At 42.2% G+C, this 27,003-nt stretch overlaps 1 protein-coding gene and 1 long non-coding RNA gene across 2 annotated transcripts in view; one reads left to right on the forward strand and one right to left on the reverse strand.

Moving 5' to 3' along the window:
• Positions 1–381: 381 nt before the first annotated feature.
• The window catches only part of LOC129821719 (diacylglycerol kinase delta-like), a 53,088-nt gene continuing 26,466 nt past the window's right edge, over positions 382–27,003 (forward strand). Inside the window, exons 1-16 of the mRNA XM_055879309.1 lie at positions 382–485; positions 4,835–4,967; positions 6,711–6,817; positions 13,099–13,224; positions 13,492–13,594; positions 14,273–14,435; positions 14,557–14,665; positions 15,567–15,706; positions 16,774–16,858; positions 22,626–22,720; positions 22,858–23,081; positions 23,912–24,058; positions 24,347–24,475; positions 25,371–25,467; positions 25,686–25,796; positions 26,676–26,772. Coding sequence (XP_055735284.1) covers positions 432–485; positions 4,835–4,967; positions 6,711–6,817; positions 13,099–13,224; positions 13,492–13,594; positions 14,273–14,435; positions 14,557–14,665; positions 15,567–15,706; positions 16,774–16,858; positions 22,626–22,720; positions 22,858–23,081; positions 23,912–24,058; positions 24,347–24,475; positions 25,371–25,467; positions 25,686–25,796; positions 26,676–26,772 — 1,920 coding nt within the window. The 5' untranslated portion in view covers positions 382–431. The remainder of the gene's footprint in view (positions 486–4,834; positions 4,968–6,710; positions 6,818–13,098; positions 13,225–13,491; positions 13,595–14,272; positions 14,436–14,556; positions 14,666–15,566; positions 15,707–16,773; positions 16,859–22,625; positions 22,721–22,857; positions 23,082–23,911; positions 24,059–24,346; positions 24,476–25,370; positions 25,468–25,685; positions 25,797–26,675; positions 26,773–27,003) is intronic.
• On the reverse strand, positions 2,136–4,601 carry LOC129821722 (uncharacterized). The gene is made up of 3 exons (XR_008754397.1): positions 3,973–4,601; positions 3,256–3,315; positions 2,136–3,093 (listed from the first exon to the last, which is right to left on the reverse strand). It is a non-coding gene; the product is annotated as an uncharacterized LOC129821722 (long non-coding RNA).

Below are 27,003 nucleotides of genomic sequence, written 5' to 3' on the forward strand. Positions count from 1 at the left end.
TGGAGGAAATGGATTGGAAGCTGACGTCCGTTCTGTAGAAATATAGCGTTACTTACCCACATTCTTTCAACTTCTGACCCAATCAATCTATCAATACATGCACACAAGCACACTTGCGCACTCACTCACACACAAGTACTAAAAAAGCAGTCGTACATCTGAAAAGGCTGATACACAATACACGGGGGGCACACATCCATTCAGTAGGAGTGCTTAAGCATGGGACTCGATGTGCTTCCTCCCGTATGCAATCCTGAACACATCACATTGCACAACCCCTGGTTTCATTTCTCTGAGCACTGTGTGTCTTGCTCTTTCTCTTCGTCTCTGTCTCGCTCTCTTTCTTTCTCAAGTGATATTTGTCCTCTCTGTGTGTGTAGATCATCACTCCGTGTCGTCGGCTGATTCTGTGTGCGGACAACAGGAAAGAGATGGAGGACTGGATGGCAGCCCTGAAGAGTGTTCAGAACAGAGAACACTTTGAGGTGAGGGCAAGATCAGAGGTCAGGGGTCACTCTTCTCTCCCTCTCATCCAATCCCAGGGTGCATCCCAATAATCTCTCCTTCCTCCTGAAGTGTGCACTTGTTCACTACTCCCCACAAATTTAAACGCATTGGATTGGTGTAACCATGGGCTAGAGGGAGTTTCCATATACTGTATCAGTAATTTCCTTCCAAATCCCTGAAGGTACGTTAACAAGACCCACACTTTGGGAAAGCAGAGATACCTGGGGCACCCCAAAATTGACCCCTGGACCCTGCCCTCATAGCCTAGACACATTTGTATGGAAGGGAAAGGATACGTTCGACAGGTATAAGTAATTAGGTAATAGCTCCGATTTGACCTTTGGTAGGTTAGTTGGAAGTTTCGCTGTATCGTCATTGCCTTTCTAATAAATGTATATCTATGCTAATGTCTGCGCTGGGTTTCTTAAAGGGGAATGGTAACTCTAGGATTTAGGGGAGAAAAAAAAAATGGCTGAATTTACAGAGTAACTCCGAATCTGAGAATTATTTTATTACAGAGAATGAAATAATGTTAGTTAGGGAGCCAATAAACCTACTGAAGCCGTTCCTGTTTGAACCGATCGTTGCCCCAGATCAGAGTTCGTTCTCGTAGCAGTAACAACACCAACATGCCGCCTGAAACACCTCAGCTAGAGGTGTGAGTGCGGATGCTGCCAGATAATGGCTAGAGGGTATGAGTGTGTGTTGTGGAGAGATGGTGGCGATACAGCACAAAATCACAGTGGATGGTGGCTGTATTGCAACCAGTCAGAGGTTCCTGTCAGTCTGTCTGGATAGCGATGAATTTATTGGGCGTGTCACCAATCCTTATGAAAGACTTCCTGGTAGAAGAGGTTACCCGACCAGTCAGCAGGCGATATGCCAGTTAAATAATTGCTTAAACATTTTATAATCAAGCAAAATGTAAGGTTAGTATCAGTAGTAGTTAGGTGCTCATATATAGAAATAAATATAATCAGTATCCTATAACGATGTTTATCACCAGCGCTGTTTGGCGCGACGGTAACACATTTACCTTTTCGACCGGAGTTCGAATCGCAGACAGCATCATGATTCATGAAATCTCATTCTAACCAATAATGGGGCGTGCTCATTATAAATACATTGTGATTTAGTTTCGGTATCAAGACTAACTTTTATGATTTTCTTTGCAGAGCATACAGGCTGGCAGTTTATCGCCAGTTCACCCTATGGGCACAAGTGAGAATTAGAATTGGACGAGGTGTACCGCGTCTCATCCCTTCGTGTGTTGTTTCTTCCATAAGGCAGCATACCCAGAAGCAAAGGCATTTACATATGGTTTGAGTTTGAATAAAACCAGTTAATTTAGTAAGTCTAGCCTGCTGTCATTTTTTTATTCAAGACATAGGCCTAATGCCTGCGCCTTATGTAAAAAATAGTATTAGTTAGCTTGTCCACTATAACAACAGGTTCGAGCGTAACCAAATCAACTTGCTTTGAAGATAAAACTACTTTCATCGCGCACTAATCCCATGTCCCTGGAGTAGTGACTTCAACTAGCTTTGGCTGCCATCTATTGGAAATGAATGGTAACTACTCTGGGCAGCTAGTTGGCAGAGTCAAAGTAGACTTTAATAATATATATTTTATTTAACTAGGCAAGTCAGTTAAGAACAAATTCTTATTTACAATGACGGCCTACCGGGGAACAGTCATTTAGCAGACGCCTTTATCCAATGCGAACTGGGTGCATCAGTGTGGAAACATCATAGAAACAGGATTACAATTTTGATATAATGGATGGTCAGTCCTTACATCTATAGCTCTATGAATTTGAGAGTGGTTACATTTCTTCAGCCCCATTCCTCAGCTTTTTACTGAAAGAGGAGCAGGAAGACACTTATTGTTTATACTGCTGATTGCCACATTAAGAAGTTAAGATGCAGATTAAATACACACCAAAATATGTTACATATACTATATAAATGTCCCATCACTCAGACAGTTAGTGAATACACAGCATCCAGCACAGCAAACAATCAAATGTGTTTTACAAAAGCCCTTTTTACAACAAAATAATAACCACAGTAGTTATAGAGGGTGCAACAGTTCAACACCTCAGGAGCAAATGTCTGTTGACTTTTCATAGCTGAACATTCATATGTTGAGAGAGAGTCAAAACAGCAGGACCAGGACAAGGTAGCATATCCGTTGAATGGGTAAAAAAAAAATCTGTGGAAAAACAATTCCACTCCGATGGATGGGTGGATCTTTGAATTCGCGGGTTGAATGGCCTGCTCCTTCTCCATTTTCGGAACACCAGCCCACTCCCCCAAAGTGATCGATAGAATATCTTGGCTCGCACTGTGATGATTGTGGCTCTGAACTCTCAGGTTCATACAGCGAGGTATGGTCTTCACTGATCTCACTCTCCATCTGTGGCAAACAGGGGCAGGACTCGGTTGTACACTGATGGTCGTGAACACAATCTAGCTGGGCCCAGAGCTCTTTAGTGATGGGCCCGGTGGACCTCTTCTCCACCGTAGCACAGGAACACTCTGGCACCCAGGGGTCAGTTTGGCATGCTGTACTAACCGTTCTTTCCTGTTGGTAGAAAACAATTAAGGCATCTATTAAGCTACAGTTATATTCAAGAATTACTGCATATACAGTATTGCCCATTTTATATCCACAATGGCCTCAGGGATGACAGATTTTGTCTTGAAATAAACAACAGCCTTAGAAATAACATGGATTTGCATGTACCTATGCCTCCTGCACAGTCTCCTCCAGGATGAAAACCTTTCATGGGATTAAGACGTCATCCTGAAAACAAACAAACGTTTCGTTAAGAAAACTGAACCCAAATATAGCAGTTGGCATTGACAAGCTACCTGTCTTGTATGCTTTGTCAACACTCACACACACACAGCAAATACAGGGACATTTATTTCTCAGCAAACATTAGCTATGTCAACTTCAGTCTAGCTAAATGAGGTGGAGCTAACAAAACATTACAAAAACAAATCTGTGTCAACAAAATGTATTGCAGTATTTGACTATCTGAGGTGGAAGTTAGCTACAGTAATTACCTAATCTCAGGGGTACACGGAGAAACTGTGTTGCAATTTTAGTTGCAGCTGTTGCTTGCTAACGTTATTTGCTGGGGAGTGTTACACAAAACGCAATGAGATAGTTACCTTCTACTAGAGTTGCAACAAAGTTGTCCAGTGTCTAACGCCTAGTCATTTACATTACATTTAGGTCATTTAGCAGACGCTCTTATCCAGAGCGACTTACAAATTGGTGCATTCACCTTATGATATCCAGTGGAACAACCACTTTACAATAGTGCATCTAATTATTTTAAGGGGGGGGAGGTTAGAAGAATTACTTTATCCTATCCTAGGTATTCCTTAAAGAGGTGGGGTTTCAGGTGTCTCCGGAAGGTAGTCAACAAAAGTCATGGCCGGTTAACGTTACCTTAGGCTCCATTGCATTGACTCGCGTCGCCTCCTTCGCCCAGTCGCTTTTGCTTTGCGATGTTGATGATAGTCGGTCAGTAACAGCTACACCATAGCCCTCGAAAGTGCCCTTCATCACGAAGTCTGCCTCCACGAAGTGCTCTCTACAGATCTTGGTAGCTCGATCTGGCACGTCCTTCCTTTTCAGGCCACTTCTTCAAAAGTTGTGGGTCCTTGGGCAGCTGATGGTAGTTTGCCGAGGATTTTTTGGGGAGCCAGTTCATACAGCCTGGCGCTATACAGTTGATGTTTGAATTACTACTTTTAATCTCACTCGCTTCGATTCACTCTACACTCCAAAACTCAATACCACAGACAATTTGATGATTCTTGATAGTGACGCACTGGCGTCAGTCGTTACTATGGCAATTTAAAATGGTGCTAACCACAGTTCAAATAAACCTGAATATAGATATGTTTTTATGTTAAATGCACATGTTTGGTATTAGTGGATTGAATACATCTATTGGCCTGGATTTACTTCCTAAAGTGTTTCCGTTCCCCTTTAACTTTTTGTTATAGCCCAAAACTAACACATGATTCAACTTCTCATCAAAACATTAAGCATTTGATTAGTTGAATCAAGTGTTGCCTATCAGTGGTGGGTAAAATGAAGAACACAAATCTAATCCTCTGTGGGTCCCCAGGATCAGATTATATCCCAAATGGGACCCTATATCCTACAAAGTGCACTACTTTTGACCATAGGGTGCTATTTGGGATGTATGTACACAGGATGAAGAAATCATGAAATGAGTAGTGGTTAGGGGGACGATTTAGGACTTATTTCCCCTCTCTCGTCTCTTCTGTTCCGCTCCCAGTCCACCCAGTATAGCATGGATCACTTCTCTGGGATGCATAACTGGTACGCCTGCTCCCATGCCCGCCCCACTTACTGCAACGTGTGCCGCGAGGCTCTCTCCGGAGTCACCTCGCACGGGCTGTCCTGTGCAGGTACGTACTTCTCCGAACACACACACACACCGCCATGGCTATATTTGCCAGTTTAAGGTCACGGATCCACCTGTACCTGAATACCCGAGACCCAATCCGGGACCCGAGTAGGTTCGGATCTGATATGATTGTCATCGGTCTCGGCTATGTGTAATTTTAGCTGACTTGTCGGGAAGGGCCCGTACTGATCAGGACGCGACTGCTGCAGTAGCAAGAGAGAGAAATTATATAATTTATGCTGCTGTTCTTGCATTTCACGAGTGTAGCTTGTTGCTGTTGGCCAATCATAAGTCATCAAAGCGGCAATAGGCTACAGTCATAGAGCCTCAGTGTGTGCGCAAAAATTAGGAAATATCTAATCAATGGAAGATGGAATTAAAATGACAGAATTAAAATTGGAAGGAGAAGGGTATGCTACAATGACCAAGAGCCAACAGGTAGGCTGCTACTTAATGTTTGAATGGAGTCAAATAGATTTTATTTGTTGTTATTTGTAACTGAAGGATGAGAAAGCGCATGCACTTGCAGCCTCAATTAGCCTAGCTAGCTAATGTTAGCTAGCCTGACTCTCCCGGTTTGATGCAGCCAAGACGGTTAATGCGTAATCATATTTGATAATAGTCTACAATAGTGCGAGTCGGCTTGGTTGGTTGCTGTCTCTCCCTCTCATTTCACTCACTCACAGAACGTCCCCTTCCACGCCTGCTAGAGCAGCACTTCGACCTCTCTCCCTCCTCTCGGACTTTATCAGCTCCAGTTAATAAAGTAGCTTAAAAAATGACTTTTCTGCTGCTTCCCTCACTTGGATCAAACCGGGTCTGGACCCGACCAGGTCTATATGGAACGGTTCTAGTTGACCTCGGGTCCATTCGCAACAGGTCTAGTTAAAAAACATGATTATGCTTATGGGGTGGGAAAGCCCCAAGTCCATTCCGGGAATGGGTCCAACTTTTTAGAACCTTGAAGACTTCCAAAGCCAGCTATTCTTATTTCTTTTAAAATGGAAGTTTTTGGTCAAAAAGACTGTAAGATCACCAGGAATTCAGTAACAAATAATTTCAATTTAGGAAAACTGTTTCCAAGTATTCCCACAAATAAAAGTAGAGCCATACAGTGTGCTCCAAAAGTTTTGGGACAGTGACATCTTTTGTGTGGTTTTGGCTCTGTAGTCCAGCACTTTGGATAGGAAATGATACAGTGACTATGAAGTTAAAGTGCATGCGGACTGTCAGCTTCAATTTGAGGGTATTTTCATTCATATCGGGTGAACCGTTTATAAATGACAGCAATTTTTGTACATAATCCCCCCATTTCAGGGGACCAAGAGTGAGAAAGTTAGACGCACAATTATCATACCCCCCCCCCCCAAAAAAATGATATCCTCCCCTGTTGTTGTAATGGCGAGGTTAGGATGTCGTGGGGTTCATTATTATTCACGATTTATTCAGGATGATCCATAATCATGGTAGCGTCTACATTAATGTAAAGTGTTTAGAAACGTACTCTATTCTTATTTACAATAAGTGTCTCCAAAAGGGCACAATACATTATTTACCGTTCATTTATATTGGGCACAAAATAATCTGAAACACAACCAAAACAAACCACAAATGCATCCAACAAATTTGTAGATTCACAAGCTTGATGTAGTCATTGCATGCAACAGTATAAATATGGGTGTCTGTGTGTCTGTATTTTTGTGTGTGTGTGTGTGTCAATCTGATGCATTTCTCCTTCCCACAGTGTGTAAGTTCAAGGCCCATAAACGCTGTGCTGTCCGAGCCACCAACAACTGCAAGTGGACTACTCTGGCATCCATTGGGAAGGACATCATCGAAGATGAGGATGGGGTGAGTGCTGATCTTGGGTAGAGGTCGACCGATTAATCGGAATGGCCGATTAATTAGGGCCGATTTCAAGTTTTCATAACAATCGGAAATCGGTATTTTCGACACCGATTTGGCCGTTTTTTAATATTTTTTTTACACCTTTATTTAACTAGGCAAGTCAGTTAAGAACACATTCTTATTTTCAATGACAGCCTAGGATCGGTGGGTTAACTGCCTTGTTCAGGGGCAGAACGACAGATTTTTACCTTGTCAGCTCCGGGATTCAATCTTGCAACCTTACAGTTAACTAGTCCAACGCTCTAACCACCTGCCTCTCATTGCACTCCACGAAGAGCCTGCCTGTTACGCGAATGCAGTAAGAAGCCAAGGTAAGTTGCTAGCTAGCATTAAGCTTATCTTATAAGAAACAATCAATCAATCATAATCACTAGTTAACTACACATGGTTGATGATATTACTAGTTTATCTAGCGTGTCCTGCGTTGCATATAATCAATGCAATGCAGGGGGATGATTTAACAAAAGCGCATTTGCGAAAAAAGCACAATCGTTGCACGACTGTACCTAACCATAAACATCAATGCCTTTCTTAAAATCGATACACAGAAGTATATATTTTTAAACCTACATATTTAGCTGAAAGAAATCAATGTTACCAAGCAATATTAAATAGGTGAAATTGTGTCACTTCTCTTGCGTTCATTGCACGCAGAGTCAGGGTATATGCAACAGTTTGGGCAGCTTGGCTCGTTGCAAACTAATTTGCCAGAATTTTACAAAATTATGACATAACATTGAAGGTTGTACAATGTAACAGGAATATTTAGACTTAGGGATGCCACCCGCTAGATAAAATACCGAACGGTTCCGTATTTCACTGAAATAATAAAACATTTGTTTTCGAAATGATAGTTTCCGGATTCGACCATTTTAATGACCAAAGACTCGTATTTCTGTGTGTTATTATGTTATAATTAAGTCTATGATTTGATAGAGCAGTCTGACTGAGCAGTGGTAGGCAGCAGCAGGCTCGTAAGCATTCATTCAAACAGCACTTTTGTGCGTTTTGCCAGCAGCTCTTCCCTGTGCCTCAAGCATTGAGCTGTTTACGACTTCAAGCCTATCAACTCCCGAGATTAGGCTGGTGTAACCGATGTGAAATGGCTAGCTAGTTAGCAGGGTGCGCGCTAATAGCGTTTCAAATGTCACTCGCTCTGAGACTTGGAGTAGTTGTTCCCCTTGCTCTGCATGGGTAACGCTGCTTCGAGGGTGGCTGTTGTCGATGTGTTCCTGGTTCGAGCCCAGGTAGGGGCGAGGAGAGGGAAGGAAGCTATACTGTTACACTGGCAATACTAAAGTGCCTATAAGAACATCCAATAGTCAAAGGTATATGAATTACAAATGGTATAGAGAGAAATAAATACTATATTAACTACAACCTAAACCCTCTTACCTTAGAATATTGAAGTCTCATGTTAAAAGGAAGCACCAGCTTTCATATGTTCTCATGTTTACATTTAAGTCATTTAGCAGACGCTCTTATCCAGAGCGACTTACAAATTGGAAAGTTCATACATATTCATCCTGGTCCCCCCGTGGGAATTGAACCCACAACCCTGGCGTTGCAAGCGCCATGCTCTACCAACTGAGCCACACGGGACATGTTCTGAGCAAGGAACTTAAACGTTAGCTTTTTTACATGGCACATATTGCACTTTTACTTTCTTCTCCAACACTTTGTTTTTGCATTATTTAAACCAAATTGAACATGTTTCATTATTTATTTGAGGATACATTTATTTTTATTGATTTATTATATTAAGTTAAAATAAGTGTTTATTCAGTATTGTTGTAATTGTCATTATTACAAATACATTTTTAAAAAATCATCCGATTAATCGGTATCGGCTTTTTTTGGCCCGCCAATAATCAGTATCGGTATCGGCGTTGAAAAATCATAATCGGTCGACCTCTAATCTTGGGTAGGTTTTGCATTTTCCCCACTAATGGTTAAGGTTAGGATTGGGGGAGGGGAAGCTGATCCTAGATCTGTACCTAGGGGAAACTTCACCCTGGAGCTGTGTGAGGGCTCCTCAAAAATGGGGATACTGCTCAGAGAGGTCCCCTGTACCCCTGCTAGAGAGGGGCGCAGTGTAGCCAGTTTATTAAACATCATTGTACACTATGCAAAAGCATACATCAAATATGTCATACAATATTAAAAAGAAAAAACATGCATTGTAAAAAAAAAAAAGCAGAATATCCTATATGGACAGTGTATCAAGAAATGCATGTACGTATCGGCTATATAGACTCACTTCAGCCTCATAATCAATGTATTCAACAAATTGTTGATTACAAGTTGTAGCCTATAGCGCCCTTGCCCACTGCCCACTATTCCCACACTGAACAAAAATATAAACGCAACATGTAAAGTGTTAGTCCCATGTTTCATGAGCTGAAATAAAAGATCCCAGAAATTTTCTCGCTATACACCAAGTCACTTGGCTCTGTCATATCCTCACATGGTCTCTCCTATCATTGCTATGCAGACGACACACAATTAATCTTCTCCTTTCCCCCCTCTGATAACCAGGTGGTGAATCGCATCTCTGCATGTCTGGCAGACATATCAGTGTGGATGACGGATCACCACCTCAAGCTGAACCTCGGCAAGACGTAGCTGCTCTTCCTCCCGGGGAAGGACTGCCCGTTCCATGATCTCGCCATCACGGTTGACAACTCCATTGTGTCCTCCTCCCAGAGTGCTAAGAACCTTGGCGTGATCCTGGACAACACCCTGTCGTTCTCAACTAACATCAAGGCGGTGACCCGTTCCTGTAGGTTCATGCTCTACAACATTCGCAGAGTACGACCCTGCCTCACGCAGGAAGCGGCGCAGGTCCTAATCCAGGCACTTGTCATCTCCCGTCTGGATTACTGCAACTCGCTGTTGGCTGGGCTCCCTGCCTGTGCCATTAAACCCCTACAACTCATCCAGAACGCCGCAGCCCGTCTGGTGTTCAACTTTCTCAAGTTCTCTCACGTCACCCCGCTCCTCCGCTCTCTCCACTGGCTTCCAGTTGAAGCTCGCATCCGCTACAAGACCATGGTGCTTGCCTACGGAGCTGTGAGGGGAACGGCACCTCCGTACCTTCAGGCTCTGATCAGGCCCTACACCCAAACTCATCCACCTCTGGCCTGCTCGCCTCCCTACCTCTGAGGAAGTACAGTTCCCGCTCAGCCCAGTCAAAACTGTTCGCTGCTCTGGCACCCCAATGGTGGAACAAACTCCCTTACGACGCCAGGTCAGCGGAGTCAATCACCACCTTCCGGAGACACCTGAAACCCCACCTCTTTAAGGAATACCTAGGATAGGATAAAGTAATCCTTCTAACCCCCCCCCCCCTTAAAAGAGTTAGATGCACTATTGTAAAGTGGTTGTTCCACTGGATATCATAAGGTGAATGCACCAATTTGTAAGTCGCTCTGGATAAGAGCGTCTGCTAAATGACTTAAATGTAAATGTTAAATGTAAATTGTCCATACGCACAAAAAGCGTATTTCTCTTAAAGCTTGCTTTAGAGAATTTGGCAGGGTGTCCATCACCTCATGCTTCAGCATGATAATGCATGGCCCCATGTCGTTAGGATCTGTACACAATTCCTGGAAGCTGAACATTTCCCAGTTCTTCCATTGCCTGCATACTCATCCGATATGTCGCCCATTGAGCCTGTTTGGGATGCTCTTGATCAATGCGTGTTCCAGTTCCCGCCAATATCCAGCAATTTCACACAGCCATTTTAAGAGGAGAAGGACAACATTCCACAGGCCACAATCAACAGCCTAGTCAACTCTATGAAAAGGAGATGTGTTGCACTGCATGAAGCAAATGGTGGTCACACCAGATACTGACTGGTTTTCTGATTCAGAACTAGAGGTCGACCGATTATGATTTTTCAACGCCGATACCGATTATTGGAGGACAAAAAAAGCCGATACCGATTAATCGGCCGATTTATTAGAAAAAAATGTTTTATATATATATATCATACACACACACACACACACATTTTTGTAATAATGACAATTGCAACAATACTGAATGAACAATGAACACTTTTATTTTAACTTAATATAATACATAAATATACACACACACACATACACACAGCTCTGAAGTGACAATGATACTGAAGAGTCTACTTAGGAGACAAATACTCTGTTTGAATAAAAATAGAGTTTAAGTTACCTGTGATGAATGTTGAAAACAAAAACTTTAATTTCTATATGCAGGAAATCCTATTTTAATAATGGGCATGGTAAGAATTGACAACCAAAGTGCGAGTTATAATTCCCATGACACCTAGCAAAATCTGAAAAGCGGTTCCTTCATTTATTCCAAAGGATATTTTTAGATTCACTTAAAATAAGGTCTGTGTTTCGTGTAGGCTTAAACCACCGTGCCAATTTTATCTGTGTAGATACCTTGTCCTATGGATAACTCTGATCAATATTGGCTAAATATAAGCGAAGATAATTTTTTTTGTAGAATGGATTTATGAAAATATGTTGACAAACGTTACCTTATCCTAGTGAGATTTACACGGGTGGTTTAAGCCTGCACGAAACACAGACCTTATTTGAAGTAGATCAAGACATGAAAGAAGACATGGAACGGTAAAATAATGGAAGACATGAACGGTAAAATAATGAAGGAACCCCTTTCAAGTTCAGCGGCAAGTTATTACAGGAATTATAACGCGTCGACTATTTCTCTCTAAACCATATACCTTTGACTAATCCGGAAACGATCACCGCGAAAACAAAACGTTTATTCCGTTCCGTATTTTATCTAACGGGTGGCATCCATGAGTCTAAATATTCCTGTTACATTGCACAACCTTCAATGTTGTCATAATTACGTAAAACTCTGGCAAATTAGTTTGCAAAGAGCCAGGCGACCCAAACTGTTGCATATTCCCTGACTCTGCGTGCAATGAACGCAAGAGAAATGATACAATTTCACCTGGTTAATATTGCCTGCTAACCTGGATTTCTTTTAGCTAAATATGCAGGTTTAAAAATACATACTTGTGTATTGATTTTAAGAAAGGCATTGATGTTTATGGTTAAGTACACATTGGTACATATTGGATAGTCATTGATTGATTGTTTTTTATAAGATAAGTTTAATGCTAGCTAGCAACTTATCTTAGCTTACTGCATTCGCTAACAGGCAGGCTCCTCGTGGAGTGCAATGTAATCAGGTGTTAGAGCATATGACTAGTTAACTGTTGCAAGATTGGATCCCCCGAGCTGACAAGGTTAAAAATCTGTCGTTCTGCCTTCCTAGGCCGTCATTGAAAATAATAATGTTTTCATAACTGACTTGCCTAGTTAAATAAAGATTAAATAAAGGTGTAAAAAAAGAACAACAAAAACAATCGGCAAATCGGCACCCAAAAATACCGATTTCGACCTCTATTCAGAACCCTACCTTTTTTTAAGGTCTGTGACCAACAGATGCACATCTGTATTCCCAGTCATGTGAAATCCATAGATTAGGGCCTAATGAATTTTTCAATTGACTGATTTCCTTATATGAACTTTAACTCAGTAAAATCTTTGAAATTGTTGCATGTTGCATTTATGTTTTTGTTCAGTGTATATTCCCTTGAGTGCAATTTGTTGTCTATGGGCAAAGGATGGTTGCCCTCTCCCTCTTTTTCTCCCAACTGTCACGCCCTGACCTTAGAGATCCTTTTTATGTCTCTATTTTTGGTTTGGTCAGGGCGTGAGTTGGGGTGAGCATTCTAAGTTGTGTGTTCTATGTTTTCTTTTTCTCTGTGTTTGGCCGGGTGTGGTTGAGATCAGAGGCAGCTGTCTATCGTTGTCTCTGATTGAGAGCCATACTTACGTAGCCTTTTTCCACCTGTATTGTGTGGGTAGTTGTTTTGTGTTCTTTCACCTGACAGGACTGTTTAGTTTCTTACATTCTCTTTGTTATTTTGTTTCGTGTTCTATTATAATATATTTAACATGGACACTTACCACGCTGCGTTTTGGTCCGACCCTGACTACTCTTCATCAGACGAAGAGGATCGTTACACCAACCTCTTTCTCCCTCTCTCTGTCTCTCAATTAAATTCTAAAGGCTTTATTGGCATGAAAAGTGTAACCACCGTTTTTGCAAAGCAAAAATATAGAAACATATTAAGTCAATGATGACAGAAATAAGTAATTACTGAAATAATAACCGTGACTTCTCCCTCACTGTAGATCTCTATGCCTCACCAGTGGCTGGAGGGCAACCTGCCAGTCAGTGCTAAGTGTACAGTGTGTGACAAGACGTGTGGCAGTGTGCTCCGACTGCAGGATTGGCGCTGCCTCTGGTGCAAGGCCATGGTGAGTCTGTGTGCTTGCAAGCGTATTTGGGTGGTGCGTCTTTAGGTATCTGTTTGAGGGATAAGTGCAAATTGCATTACTATGCTTTGCAGCAGCCACAATACAGTATTCATGTATTTTTGTTTTCTGCATACACTGATTTATGACACTTTCACTACAGCCACAAGGCCATTGAACTTATCAGGTTGTTGACTGTACATACGTGTCGTAATGCTCTGTGTAGTGTGCCTAAAAATAAAGTGTACGTGCGTGCGTGTTGATGTCCAGGTGCACATGGTGTGTAAGGAGCAGCTGTCCACTAAGTGTCCCTTGGGGCAGTGTAAGGTGTCGGTCATCCCCCCCACAGCCCTCAACAGCATCGACTCCGACGGTCAGTTATGCTCCTCACTTCCTCTCCGGGGTCAAGTTTCCCCTAGGTACAGATCTAACCTTAACCATTATTGGGGAAAATGCTAAACTGACCTAAGATCAGGGGCAACTTCACTTTACACCTGTGTTTGTAGATGAACAGGACAGATAGGGAGATCTGCGTGACTGGTCAGCGTAGTGTTCATTAGGCCTCGGGTTACAAAATTCCCAGCTTTTCCAGGAATCCCGGTTGGAAGACTCCCGGAATCAGAAGGAAATAAGCATGAAATTCAGAATTGTAAAAAAAAAAAGGACATTTTGGGAAAGTTAACATAGCAATATTTTTAAATAAGCTCTTTCTTATTAGATGTTAGGGTCTGGTTTCCCAGACACAAATTAAGCCTAGTCCTGGATTAAAAAGCATGCTCAATGGAGAATATCCATTAATCTGTGTCTGGGAAGCCGACCATGGAAGTTCAGGTGTGTGCCGTAGTCTGGTATAGCGGTTAAAGCTCCCGACTCCAGACCTTGTTGACCCTCCTGGCACAGGGGTCCATCCTGTCATTGGTTCTCATCTGCCGGTCATTGGTTCTCATCTGCCTGTCATTTGTCCTCATCTGGCTGTTATTGTTTTTCATTGGTCCTCATCTGCCTGTCATTGGTACTCATTGTTCCTCATCTGCCTGTCATTGGTCCTCAGGGTTCTGGAAGGCCACCTGCCCGCCCTCCTGCACCAGCCCTCTCCTGGTGTTCGTCAACAGTAAGAGCGGCGACAACCAGGGCATCAAGTTCCTGCGCCGCTTTAAACAGCTGCTCAATCCCGCCCAAGTCTTTGACCTCATGAACGGGGGGCCGCATCTCGGGTAAGTCTGCCCTGTGTGCGTGCGTACGTGCATGCATCTGACATGGCTGTGTGTGTTTCCGACGGCACTGTGTGTATAGCTGCTTGCGTTAAGAGGGCTCTCTCTTCTGTGTCTTTCCTAGTTTGCGTCTCTTCCAGAAGTTTGACACGTTCAGGATCCTAGTGTGTGGGGGTGATGGCAGCGTGGGCTGGGTCCTCTCTGAGATCGACACTCTGACGCTCCACAAACAAGCAAGTTTAACCCATCCCAGCCACCTGCACTGAGCTGAAAATAAGCTTTTATCAGTTGGGCTACACCCACTGACTCTTGGGCTCTTTTCTCAATTAGTGTTTTCTTGATTACTCTTGTTATTGGACATGGGTTTTGGGAAGGAGACGAGGAGAGAACTCAGGGAAAGAAATTGAGAAAGAGCTTTGGTTACTTTCCCACCATCCCTAAGCAAGCCCTGAGCATAGCAGGCAGCTCTAGCTACTGCCAGCGACTCTCATGTTTCCCTTGTCCCACTTTCAACAATCTAGTAACAAAGATACCGTTTTGTCACACTGCCTGCCTCTATTAGTTGTTAGATTGACAGATAAACAGACAGACACTGCCCTCTGCTGGTTGTAAAGTACACACAGTCCTGGCTTACCAGGCTGTGTGTTACATGTGTTCGTTTTTCTCGATTGCACGAACACTTTTCTCGAAACAGGGTTCACTCTTGCAAAACAGTTACCACAGCCCACTAAACTGAAGTGTGTTTGCCAAAACAGTACATTTCTCTTTCGAAATGCACTAACAGATAAAATAACTCTCCAAAGCAGTATCATTTGTCGTTTAACTAGAAGATGACTTTTGCAACATCCTGGAGCATATAATACATGTGACAGAACAAACTGAAACCATCAAAACAGTATCATTTGTCAATGAATGAGTAGGTAATTTCACCATTCAATGGATAATGGCTCAAACAAATACTTACTATCACCATCCATATGCATTTCTATGACAAAAACAAAATGGTAGGAGTTACTAATGAAAGATTTTATATAAGTAAACTGTATTCATGTTTTCTGAATTAGGATTAAATGGGGGAGAATGAGGCTAAATGTAACAGGGGTCAGTTGAAACAGGATAACACTTGTTTTGCAGTGCCAGCTGGGTGTTCTGCCCCTGGGGACAGGAAATGACCTTGCCCGCGTCCTGGGCTGGGGCTCGGCCTGCGACGATGACGCACAGCTGCCTCAAATACTGGAGAAGCTTGAGAGGGCCAGCACCAAGATGCTTGACAGGTAGGAGAGGGAGGGAGGGAGGCGCTGTAGAGGGCCAGCACCAAGATGCTCGACATCACCAAGATGCTCGAAAGAAAGAGAGACTTAGGGAGGGAGGAGAACTGGGGGTGAGGGAAATATTCACCAACATGCTTGACGGGTGAGAGAGGGGTGAAGAGGGAGGAAGAGCAGGTAGCCTAGTGGTTAGAGCATTGGACTAGTAACCGAAAGGTTGCAAGATCAAATCCCTGAGCTGACAAGGTAAAAATCTGTCGTTCTGCCCCTGAACAAGGCAGTTAACCCACTGTTCCTAGGCTGTCATTAAAAATAAGAATTTGGGACTTTACTTGGCTCATCGCACTCTAGCGACTCTTTGTGGCGTGCCGGGCGCCTGCAGGCTAACTTCGGTGGTCCGACACGTCGGTGGTGCGACCCAACACTTCGGTGTGGCTGGCTTCAGGGTTAAGCGGGCGGGTGTTAAGAACCGTGGTTTGGTGGGTCATGTTTTGGAGGATGTTTTGGCCTCTTCCGAGCTCGTTGGGGAGTTGCAGCGATTAGACAAGATCATAATTGGATATCACGAAATTGGGGAGAAAAATACATTGTTTTTTATAAATAAGACATTAAAGGAACCATATGCAGAAATCGCTCCGCCATTTCCTGGTTGTTAAAATTCTAACAGTTGGCCTAATTTCAGTTTGTGACAAAGCAATCCGTCATTGTGTAGAGAATCATTGTGTAGAGTACCATCTAAACCGCTGTGAAATATCTTCTCCATAACCAAAAATATTGTATTTTAAGCAGTTTGAAGCTCGTGTAAAAAAAAACGAGAGTAAAAGACTCAAAAACTAAACTTAAGAACGGGAAACATTGAAATAGAGCACATATAACAGATCTACTGCTTCTTAGACTTGCTTTCAATGAGAGTGACAGATCTATAACTCAGATTTCTATGTGAATTTCGTCCCAAAAAGTTACATATTGTAGCTTTAAACCAGCTATCATTAGTCCAGGAGTTTCTCCTGGTCAGGTCAGAGTGAAAAAACTTTCAGCCCCTAAACTATCCATTGTTTAAATTCTTTGCCCAGGTGGAGTATTATGGTGTACGAGACCAAGTTCCCGCGACAATATTCCAGCTCCGCGATGACAGAGGATTGCAGCGGATTGCAAGAGGTACTTGTTAATTACATCATTTTCAATCATACACATCCTGATAGTTTTAGCTGAATTCGAGTACAATTGCAGTTACATGCCATTTATGTATACAGTATCAGTCAAAAGTTTGGACACACCTACTCATTCCAGGGTTTTTCTTGATTTTTCTTATTTTTTCTACATTGTAGAATAATAGTGAAGACATCAAAACTATGAAAATAACACATATGGAAGGAATCATGTAGTAACGAAATATATTTTGTGGTTGAGATTGTTCAAATTATCCACCCTTTGCCTTGATGACAGCTTTGCACACTCTTGGCATTCTCTCAACCAGCTTCATGAGGTAGGTAGTGCCTTGTTAATTAGTGGAATTTCTTTCCTTCTTAATGCGTTTGAGCCAATCAGTTGTGTTGTGACAAGGTAGAGGTGGTACGCAGATGATAGCGCTATTTGGTAAAAGACCAAGTCCATATAATGGCAAGAACAGCTGAAATTAGCAAAGAGAATCGACAGTCCATCATTACTTTAAGACATGAAGGTCAGTCAATATGGAAAACTTTCAAGAACTTTGAAAGTTTCTTCAGTTGTGGTCGCAAAAACCATCAAGCGCTATGAAACTGGCTCTCATGAGGACCGGCACAGGGAAGGAAGACCCATAGTTACCTCTGCTGTAGAGGATAAGGTAATTAAAGTTAACTGCACCTCAGATTGTAGCCCAAATAAATGCTTCACAGAGTTCAAGTAACAGACACATCTCAACATCAACTGTTCAGAGGAGACTGTGTGAATCAGGCCTTCATGGTCGAATTGCTGCAAAGAAACCACTACTAAAGGACACACTAATAAGAAGAAGTGACTTGGTTGGGCCAAGAAACACGAGCAATGGACATTAGACCGGTGGAAATCTGTCCTTTGGTCTGATGAGTCCAAATTTGAGATTTTTGGTTCCAACCCCTGTGTCTTTGTGAGACGCAGAGTGGATGATCTCTGCTTGTGTGGTTACCACCGTGATGCATGGAGGAGGTGGTGTGATGGTGTGATACACCATCCCATCTGGTTTGCGCTTAGTGGAACAATCATTTGTTTTTCAACAGGACAATGACCCAAAACACACCTCCAGGCTGTGCAAGGGCTTTTTGGCCAAGAAGGAGAATGATGGAGTGCTGCATCAGATGACCTGACCTCCACAATCACCCGACCTCAACCCAATTGAGATGGTTTGGGATGAGTTAGACCGCAGAGTGAAGGAAAAGCAGCCAACAAGTACTCAGCGTATGTGGAAACTCCTTCAAAATTGTTGGAAAAGCATTCCTCATGAAGCTGGTTGAGAGAATGCCAAGAGTGTGCAAAGCTGTCATCAAGGCAAAGGGTGGCTACTTTGAACAATATAAAATATATTTAGATTAGTTCTATACTTTTTTTGCTTACTAGATTATTCCAGTTGTGTTATTTCATAGTTTGATGTCTTCACTATTATTCTACAATGCCATTATGCTGACGCAGTTGCCGGTAATATGCTACACCTGGTCGCCAACCTTTTCCATTTAGAGTGCCAATCATTTTCGTGAAACAGTTTCATTTATTTTACAAAGTCTTTGTAACTCCAAATCATTGTATTTGTATTTGTTAGAGATCCAAGGAAGCAGCTACTTTTCCTGGGGGCCAAACACATTAAGGCACTTACATTAAACAAAAGATTAAAAAGTACATTATATAACATTATTACACCACTACATACTGTAACTACAATACAACATGTATAATACCACCATACAACAGTATTACAATGTACGTGTGTGTAAAGTGCGTGTGCTAGCGTTTGTGTGCGTATACGTGTGTATGTCTCTTCACAGTCCCCACTGTTCTATAAGGTGTATTTTTATGTATTTTTTTTGCTTGCATCAGTTAGCTGATGTGGAATAGAATTCCATGTAGTCATGGCTCTATGTAGTACTGTGCACCTCCCATAGTCTGTTCTGGACTTGGAGACTGTGAAGAGACCTCTGGTGGCATGGCTTGTGAGGTATGCATGGGTGTCTGAGCTGTGTGCTACTAGTTTTAACAGACAGCTCGGTACATTCAGCTTCTCACAAAAACAAGTAGTGATAAAGTAAATCTCTACTCCACTTTGAGCCATGAGAGATTGACAGACTAATCCCCATCTTAGTTATCGTTGTATCAACATGTTTTGGCCATGACAGTTTACAATCCAGGGTTACTCCAAGCAGTTTAGTCACCTCAACGTGCTCAATTTCAACATTATTCATTACAAGATTTAGTTGAGGTTTAGGGTTTAGTGAATGGTTTGTCCCAAATATAATGCTTTTAGTTTCTGAAATATTTACGACTAGCGTATTCCTTGCCACCCATTCTGAAACTAACTGCTGCTTTTTAAGTGTTGCAGTCATTTTAGTCGCTGAAGTGTATAGTCATCCGCCTACATAGATACACTGGCTTTACACAATATAGTAGGGAGTATAAAGCCATAACAACACATACGTTTTTCCAGTAGCAGACTATGATCGATAATTTCAAAAGCCGCACTGAAGTCTAACTAAACAGCCCCCACAACCTTTTTATCACCAATTGTCAGTCATTTGTGTAAGTGCTGTGCTTGTTGAGTGTCCTTCCCTATAAGCGTGCTGAAAGTCTGTTGCCAATTTGTTTACTGTAAAATAGCATTGTATCTGGTCAAACACCATATCTCCCCAAAGTTTACTAAGGGTTGTTGACAGGCTGATTAGTCGGCTATTTGAGCCAGTAAAGCGGACTTTACTATTCTGAAGTAATGGAATGACTTTTACTTCCCTGCAAGTCTGAGGGCACACACTTTCTAGTAGGCTGAAATTGAAGATATGGCAAATAGGAGTGGCAATATCATCATGTGGTTAATAAAAATGATATCTAAATTATTATTATTCAAATCTTAAAGTAACTTATATTGCCATTGCCAACTATGTAAGAAATTGCGTACGTAAAGCCAACAAAATAAAACAAAACAAAGCCTGCAGGTAGAAAATATCCTGATAAAAATAAATCGTATTGGCTACGCATGGCCTGTCTGCAAGGAACTTGAAACGGTCAACTTGGTCCAACCAGAAAGTTTGTACTAACAAACTTGCAACATTGTATATATCCTGGACCCTCAGAGTTTCTCACACCCTGAGCTCCAGACAGATACAGTTGTAGGCTATTTACAGTATTTGCGTAAGGGAAAATAATCAATCAGAAACAAAAAACACAATTAATAAATGAACAACTCTTAAATTAAAAGAAATAAACCAAACGTGTTTCTCACAAGTGTAGCACAGGTTGTGCGCTCTGTAAACAACGTGTACCTCCGACAACGACAACAGTAAAATACTGTAATAATAATACATTGAATGTATTAATGGAAATTATGGTAACCAAACAAACATTGTACATTGTAGATTAGAAATTATGGGAATTAACGGTAAATGTACCACTGGTGATACTGGTGTGCCATGGGGTCAGCCCTAATATTTATAATACACTATACAGTGCATTCTGGAAGTATTCAGACCCCTTGACTTTTTCCACATTTTGTTATGTTACAGCCTTATTCTAAAATGTATTAAATCGTTTTTTTCCTCATCAATCTATACATAATACACCTTATTGACAAAGCAAAAACAGGTTTTTAGAAATGTTTAGAAATGTATTAAAATTAAAAAAAACTATCATAATAATTCAGACCCTTTACTCAGTACTTTGTTGAAGCACCTTTTGGCAGTGATTACAGCCTTGAGTTTTCTTGAGTATGACGCTACAAGCTTGGCACACCTGTATTTGGGGAGTTTCTCCCATATTCTTCTCTGCAGATCCTCTCAAGCTCTGTCAGGTTGGATGGGGAGCGTTGCTGCACAGCTATTTTCAGTTCTCTCCAGAGGTGTTCGATCGGGTTTAAGTTCGGGCTCTGGCTGGGCCACTCAAGGACAAGGACAGTCCCGAAGCCACTCCTGCATTGTCTTGGCTGTGTGCTTAGTGTCGTTGTCCTGTTGGATGGTCAACCTTCGCCACAGTCTGAGGTCCTGAGCGCTTTGGAGCAGGTTTTCATCAAGGATCTCTCGGTACTTTGCTCCGTTCATTTTCCCCTCCATCCTGACTAGTCTGAAAAACATCCCCACCACATGATGCTGCCACCACCATGCTTCACCGTAGGGATGGTGCCAGGTTTCCTCCAGACGTGACGCTTTGCATTCTGAATCTTGTTTCTCAGGATCTGAAAGTTCTTTAGGTGGCTTTTGGCGAACTCCAAGCGGGGCTTTCATGTGCCTTTTTGTATTTGTATTTATTATGGATCCCCATTAGCTGCTGCCTTCGCAGCAGCTACTCTTCCTGGGGTCCAGGAAAATTAAAGCAGTTATACAATTTTACAAACATTACAATACACTCATTACAGAATTCACAACACACTAAGTGTGTGCCCTCAGGCCCATACTCCACTACCACATATCTACAACACAAAATCCATGTGTACGTGTGTGTATAGTGCATATGTTATCATGTGTGTCTATGCATGTGTCTGTGCCTATGTTTGTGTCTCTTCAGTCCCTGCTGTTCCATAAGGTGTATTTTTATCTGTTTTTTAAATAGAATTTTACTGCTTGCATCAGTTACCTGATGTGGAATAGAGTTTCATGTAGTCATGGCTCTATGTAGTACTGTGCGCCTCTCATAGTCTGTTCTGGACTTGGGGATTGTGAGGAGACGTCTTGTGGGGTATGCATAGGTGTCTGAGCTGTGTGCTAGTAGTTTAAACAGGCAGCTTGGTGCTTTCTACATGTCAATACCTCTCACTAATACAAGTAGTGATGAAGTAGAGATTGACATGCATATTATTAATGCTTGCTTTCTGTGTACATCCAAGGGCCAGCCGTGTTGCCCTGTTCTGAGCCAATTGCAATTTTCATTTTACTGAGGAGTGGCTTCTGTCTGGCCACTCTACCATAAAGACCTGATTGGTGGAGTGCTGTAGAGATGGTTGTCCTTCTGGAAGGTTCTCCCATCTCCACAGAGGAACTCTGGAGCTCTGTCAGAGTGACCATTCGGCTCTTGGTCACCTCCCTGACCAAGGCCCTTCTCCCCTGGTTGCTCAGTTTGGCCGGGCGGCCAGCTCTAGGTAGAGTCTTGGTGGTTCTAAAGTTCTTCCATGTAAGAATGATGGAGGCCACTATGTTCTTGGGGACCTTCAGTGCTGCAGAAATAATTTAGTACCCTTCCCCAGATCTGTGCCTCGACACAATCCTGTCTCTGAGATCTATGGACAATTTCTTCAACCTCCAGGCTTGGTTTTTGCTCTGACATGAACTGCCAACTGTTGGACCTTATATAGACAGGTGTGTGCCTTTCCATATCATGTCCAATCAATTGACTTCAATAAGTCTGAATTTACCACAGGTGGACTCCAACCAAGTCGTAGAAACATCTCAAGGATGATCAATGGAAACAGGATGCAGCTGAGCTCAATTTTGAGTCTCATAGCAAAGGGTCTGAATACTAATATAAATAAGGTATTTTTTTTTATACATTTCCAAAAGTTTCTAAAAACCTGTTTTCGCTTTGTCATTGTGGGGTATTGTGTGTGGATTGATGAGGAACATGTTTTAATAAATACATTTTAGAATAACGTAAAAGAACGTGGAAAAAGGGAAGGAGTCTGAATATTTTCAGAATGCCCTGAATGTGGTGATGCTGTGCAGTTCAAGACACATTTCCTCAAGAATAGCCTGTTTTCGACCTTGATTGTTACCTGCCACAGGTGCAACAGATTCTGACCTACGAGGATTCTGTGGCTGCCCATCTGTCCATGATCCTGACTTCAGATCAGCACTCAGTGGTCATCTCCTCGGCTAAGTATGTCTGTAACTTCAATACGTCTGCCCACCTGCTATGCCCATACAGTTTCTTTAGTCCAGCTTCACTACCCTGGGCATTGTTAGGTGTAGGTTTCCGTTGCCCTGACTGTGTGTGTGTGTTGTGCATGTTCATAGGGTACTGTGTGAGACAGTGAAAGACTTTGCTACGATGCCTGCCCCTCCTCCTACCATCGCTGAGGAGCAGGAGGAGGGCGAGGGGGTTCTGGTGCCATCGCCCGCCGCCCCCCCGTGCTCCCCCAGGCCCCTGACGGCCATCTTTAAACCCAGGGAACAGCTGATGCTGAGAGCCAACAGCCTGAAGAAAGCCATCAGGCAGATCATCGAGCACACTGAGAAAGGTAAGATGTTACAATTCCTACTGCTATTTCTGTTTTATAGTTCATAGTTGGGGTCAATTCAGAAAGTAAACTGAATTTCCAATTCCAATTCAGACCTCCATGAAAAGCAATTATGAAAATTGGAATTAGAATTACAGTAAGGTTATTTTTCCTGTAAGCACATTTTATGTCTGATGTGGTTAAAAAATGAACAAACATTAAAACATAGTAGGCTACACTGACCTACTTGGCATACTTGAGGTTTCACATGTTACATAAAGACAGAGGACAGCCAATAACATCAAAGCCATGAGCATTGCAACAGTAGAGCAGGACTCCCTGTAGCGATGACTCAGATCAGACTTGCCGCCCGTATTATAGTTATTGGAATAGGAATTTCAGTTTACTTCCTGAATTGAGTGAAGTGAAATGGAATAGACGTACGCGAACCCTGAGATAATATAGTTGCTATCTATACTCATCCAAATAAGAATAAGAATTGGTTCTTAACTGATTTGCCTAGTTAAAGAAAAAAAGAGTGGTTTAATCTCTCCTGTACTTTTTCAAAATAGAGGGCCTTCGGAAAGTATTCAGACCCCTTGTCTTTCGAAAACTTGTGTAAATATGGTATTTCTGTTTTTTTTTAAAGTTTTGTTATAACAACCTGCTTTTGCTTTGTCATTATGGGGTATTGTGTGTAGATTGCTGAGGATTTTTATTTTTTCAATCCATTTTAGGATAAGGCTGAAATGTAACAAAATGTGAAAAAAGTCAAGGGGTCTGAATACATCCCGAAGGCACTGTACCTACTCTTGTTGCAGAAACGGTTTTCTTCTCTATTCTTCTATCAGCGGTGGACGAGCAGAATGCCCAGACTCAGGAGGTGTTTGCTCTGGGGGCAGAGGAGGAGGAGGAGGAAGAGCAAGTCAAGCTGTTTTTGCAGTCGTCCTACAGTGGGAACGCCTGTAACAGCACCAGGAGCCATCCAGTCCGCAGAGGTCAGTCATTGAACCCTGAGTCTCCTAAACTGGGTCGTGTTCATTTGGTACCAAATATAAGAAAACAAGACCGAACCAGGGAAGGACTACCTTTTTTAAAGTGTTTTTCGTTGCATGCCCTAATGAACACAGCCCAGACGAAATTGATAATTTTAATTAACGATGCGTGCCCATTTATTCTTGAAGATTATCTCTTCTAAATGTGTGTTGTTTTTTAAATTAAGGAGTGGGCTTTTAATCATCATCCCAGTGTCTCATGTCTTTCTGTGTCTCTGTTTGATCCCGTAGTGTCCAAGACTCCTTGTGAAAAGCTCATCAACAAAGGAAGCCTGTCACTGGGCAGCTCTGCGTCACTTCCTGCCCAGACAGGAAGTCGAGAGAGCATGCCAATGCTCAACACCAAGATCCTCTACCCAAGTAAGGGCACAAGTTCTCACCAGCTCTGTACCGAGGGCCCTCAGTTCCCCAATCCCAAATCGACCCCTACCCCCTTGGACACTTGTGTACACCGTAGTGCTTTTTGAGGTTGGTTCTGTTACAGTTTCAATACTTTTTAAAAAACAAATGCACTATGCATCATGTAGGTTAAATGCTGTAAAAACACAGAATAAAACAATAAATAAAAGTCCCAGGATGGTAGTGACTGCCCATTACTGATTATCACTTAATAATAACTTTACATTAATAAAATGTTTCAGTTGTTGTGTATATTACATTTGTTTTATTTGATGATGATTTCATTCCAAGTCATCATCTCCTCTACAGAGCTGCTGCCTAGGCTGTCTGACAAAATCACTATTTTGGTAGTTCTTCAAAGTAAATAAGCCATACTTTTATGACTGCTGAATACCAACTATCAATTACTTAGATCATGTATTTTCAGGTAGAGATACCTCGCGAAGAAACTGCTCTCTATGTATCCCCTCATGATCCGCATTCACAGACTGGAAAAGTAGCCACGCAATGGATTATGGTCATTGAAGTTAGTTTTGCGCAGAAAACTTTAATTATGTAGAACATTGGCCTGTTGGAAACTACAACTCCCTATTACATCGCACAGTTTGGCATGATCTGATTCATCTCTAGAGAATCTGCAGTGCATTGAGCTCACAGAAAAACCCTGAATGAAATGGAATTTCAAATAATTGAACTGACATTGGACAATTAGTTTAAAAACCAAAAAATAACCAAAATTGTTACTATTTTTTTCCACTATTCCACTTTATATTCCTGTGATATAATTTTGCTCTCTCTGTGCTCAATTGTCAGTCAGTGTTCAGTATGTGTTAAGTGTGTTTATGTGTTTGTTCAGGTCTCAGGGCTGGTATCTCTGGCTCCCTCTCCAGCAGTTCGGTCATCAGCAAACTGCTGGTCAACGCTGACTCCTTCAGCTGTGACCCAGAGACCTTGTGAGTGTCCACGTTTCAGTCTCTCTCCTCCTTCGCATAAAGGGTTAGTTAACTTTTTTTTTTTTTTGATTTTAGCTTCATGGGAAAAAGAACTCTGTCTTCCTCTTTCCATGTCCCTGCATTCCCCATGCTTTTGAAGTGAACTATCCCTTTAAGCCCATCATCATCTACCTCTTGCTCCAGAGTCGTGAGTGACCTTGTACTGTGTTTGGTTTCAGTGACTGCTACACTGAGAAATGTGTGATGAACAACTACTTTGGGATCGGCCTGGATGCTAAGATCTCACTGGACTTCAACAATAAGCGGGACGAGCATCCCGAGAAGTGCAGGTAACTGAGGAACGAGGCTAAACTAAACCGGATAGACCCAGCCCTGGATCGGGTGGTAAGCAGAGATGTAGTCTTGATCTCGTGGTCTTTGTCTTGAGGCCACAGAAATACAGTGTTGGTCTGGTCATGGACTCGGTACACAGGGTCTGGGTTTTGATAGTTTGGGTGGGGGTCTAGTCTGGGTCTGTGTAAAACAGACCAAACAATTTAGAAATACATTTTGGCGATTGGACAAATGCTTTCAGTGTAAACTTAAATGACTGAAACAACACAAAGAATACAGAAAATATTATGGAAATAACAATCACCAAAGTAAATCTAGACAGTCGGTAAGAATCGAAAATTAAAATTTAAAAAACAACGAATTCCGACCGGGCAAGAAGGGCATACCAGTTGGGTCCCACTTTGAATTTCTTTTAATGTTTGAACATAAGATCATAGCTTTAGCCAAGGCAAAATGTGCAGAATTGTAGTAAATTTGTCCCACGTCAGTCACTTTTCGTGAGAATGTGGACAAAAATCTTTGCAAATTGCTATGCAAAATGTCTGTATTGCCGCAGCAAAATCAAGCGTTTTTGACTGCAAATATCAACAACAAAAAAATCACAAAATCCTGGAGAAACTGTTTGTAGCTCAGACACACCGCAAAGACCTACGGCTAAAAGCAGTGATTGGCCGCTTTCACCTGCTGCTTTAAACTGTTTGTCCTCACGGTGTGTTTTGTCCTTTAGAATAGCAATGTCTTCCATTTCTGTGCTGCTGCTTTCCACAAAGAGCCTAATGTTTGTTTTGGTTCTATGTATACTGTGTGTGTGTGTGTGTGTGTGTGTGTGTGTGTGCTCGGCCACTGTGGTAAGCTGTGGGTCGGTCTGTGTTCAGGAGTCGCACCAAGAACATGATGTGGTACGGGGTTCTGGGTACCAAAGAGCTGCTGCATCGCACCTACAAGAACCTAGAGCAGAAGGTACTGCTGGAGGTAAGAAAACAATGATAACCAAGTGAGTGCAACTAAGGGTACGTCCACATTGAGATTTTGTCTGAATATTCCGGGTGGAGCCAATGGTTTTTCAATGGGTGTCATCCGTTGCTGGATGAATGACAACGGAGATTAGTTGAAATTGTCCAACAAAAAAACGTGTCCAACAAAGACAATATATCCACATTTGTACGTATGCAACTCGTCTGGGGAAAAAAGCAGGGATGAGTT

The sequence above is a fragment of the Salvelinus fontinalis genome, chromosome 24, assembly GCF_029448725.1.
Source record: "Salvelinus fontinalis isolate EN_2023a chromosome 24, ASM2944872v1, whole genome shotgun sequence".
NCBI classification, from domain to species: Eukaryota; Metazoa; Chordata; class Actinopteri; order Salmoniformes; family Salmonidae; genus Salvelinus; species Salvelinus fontinalis.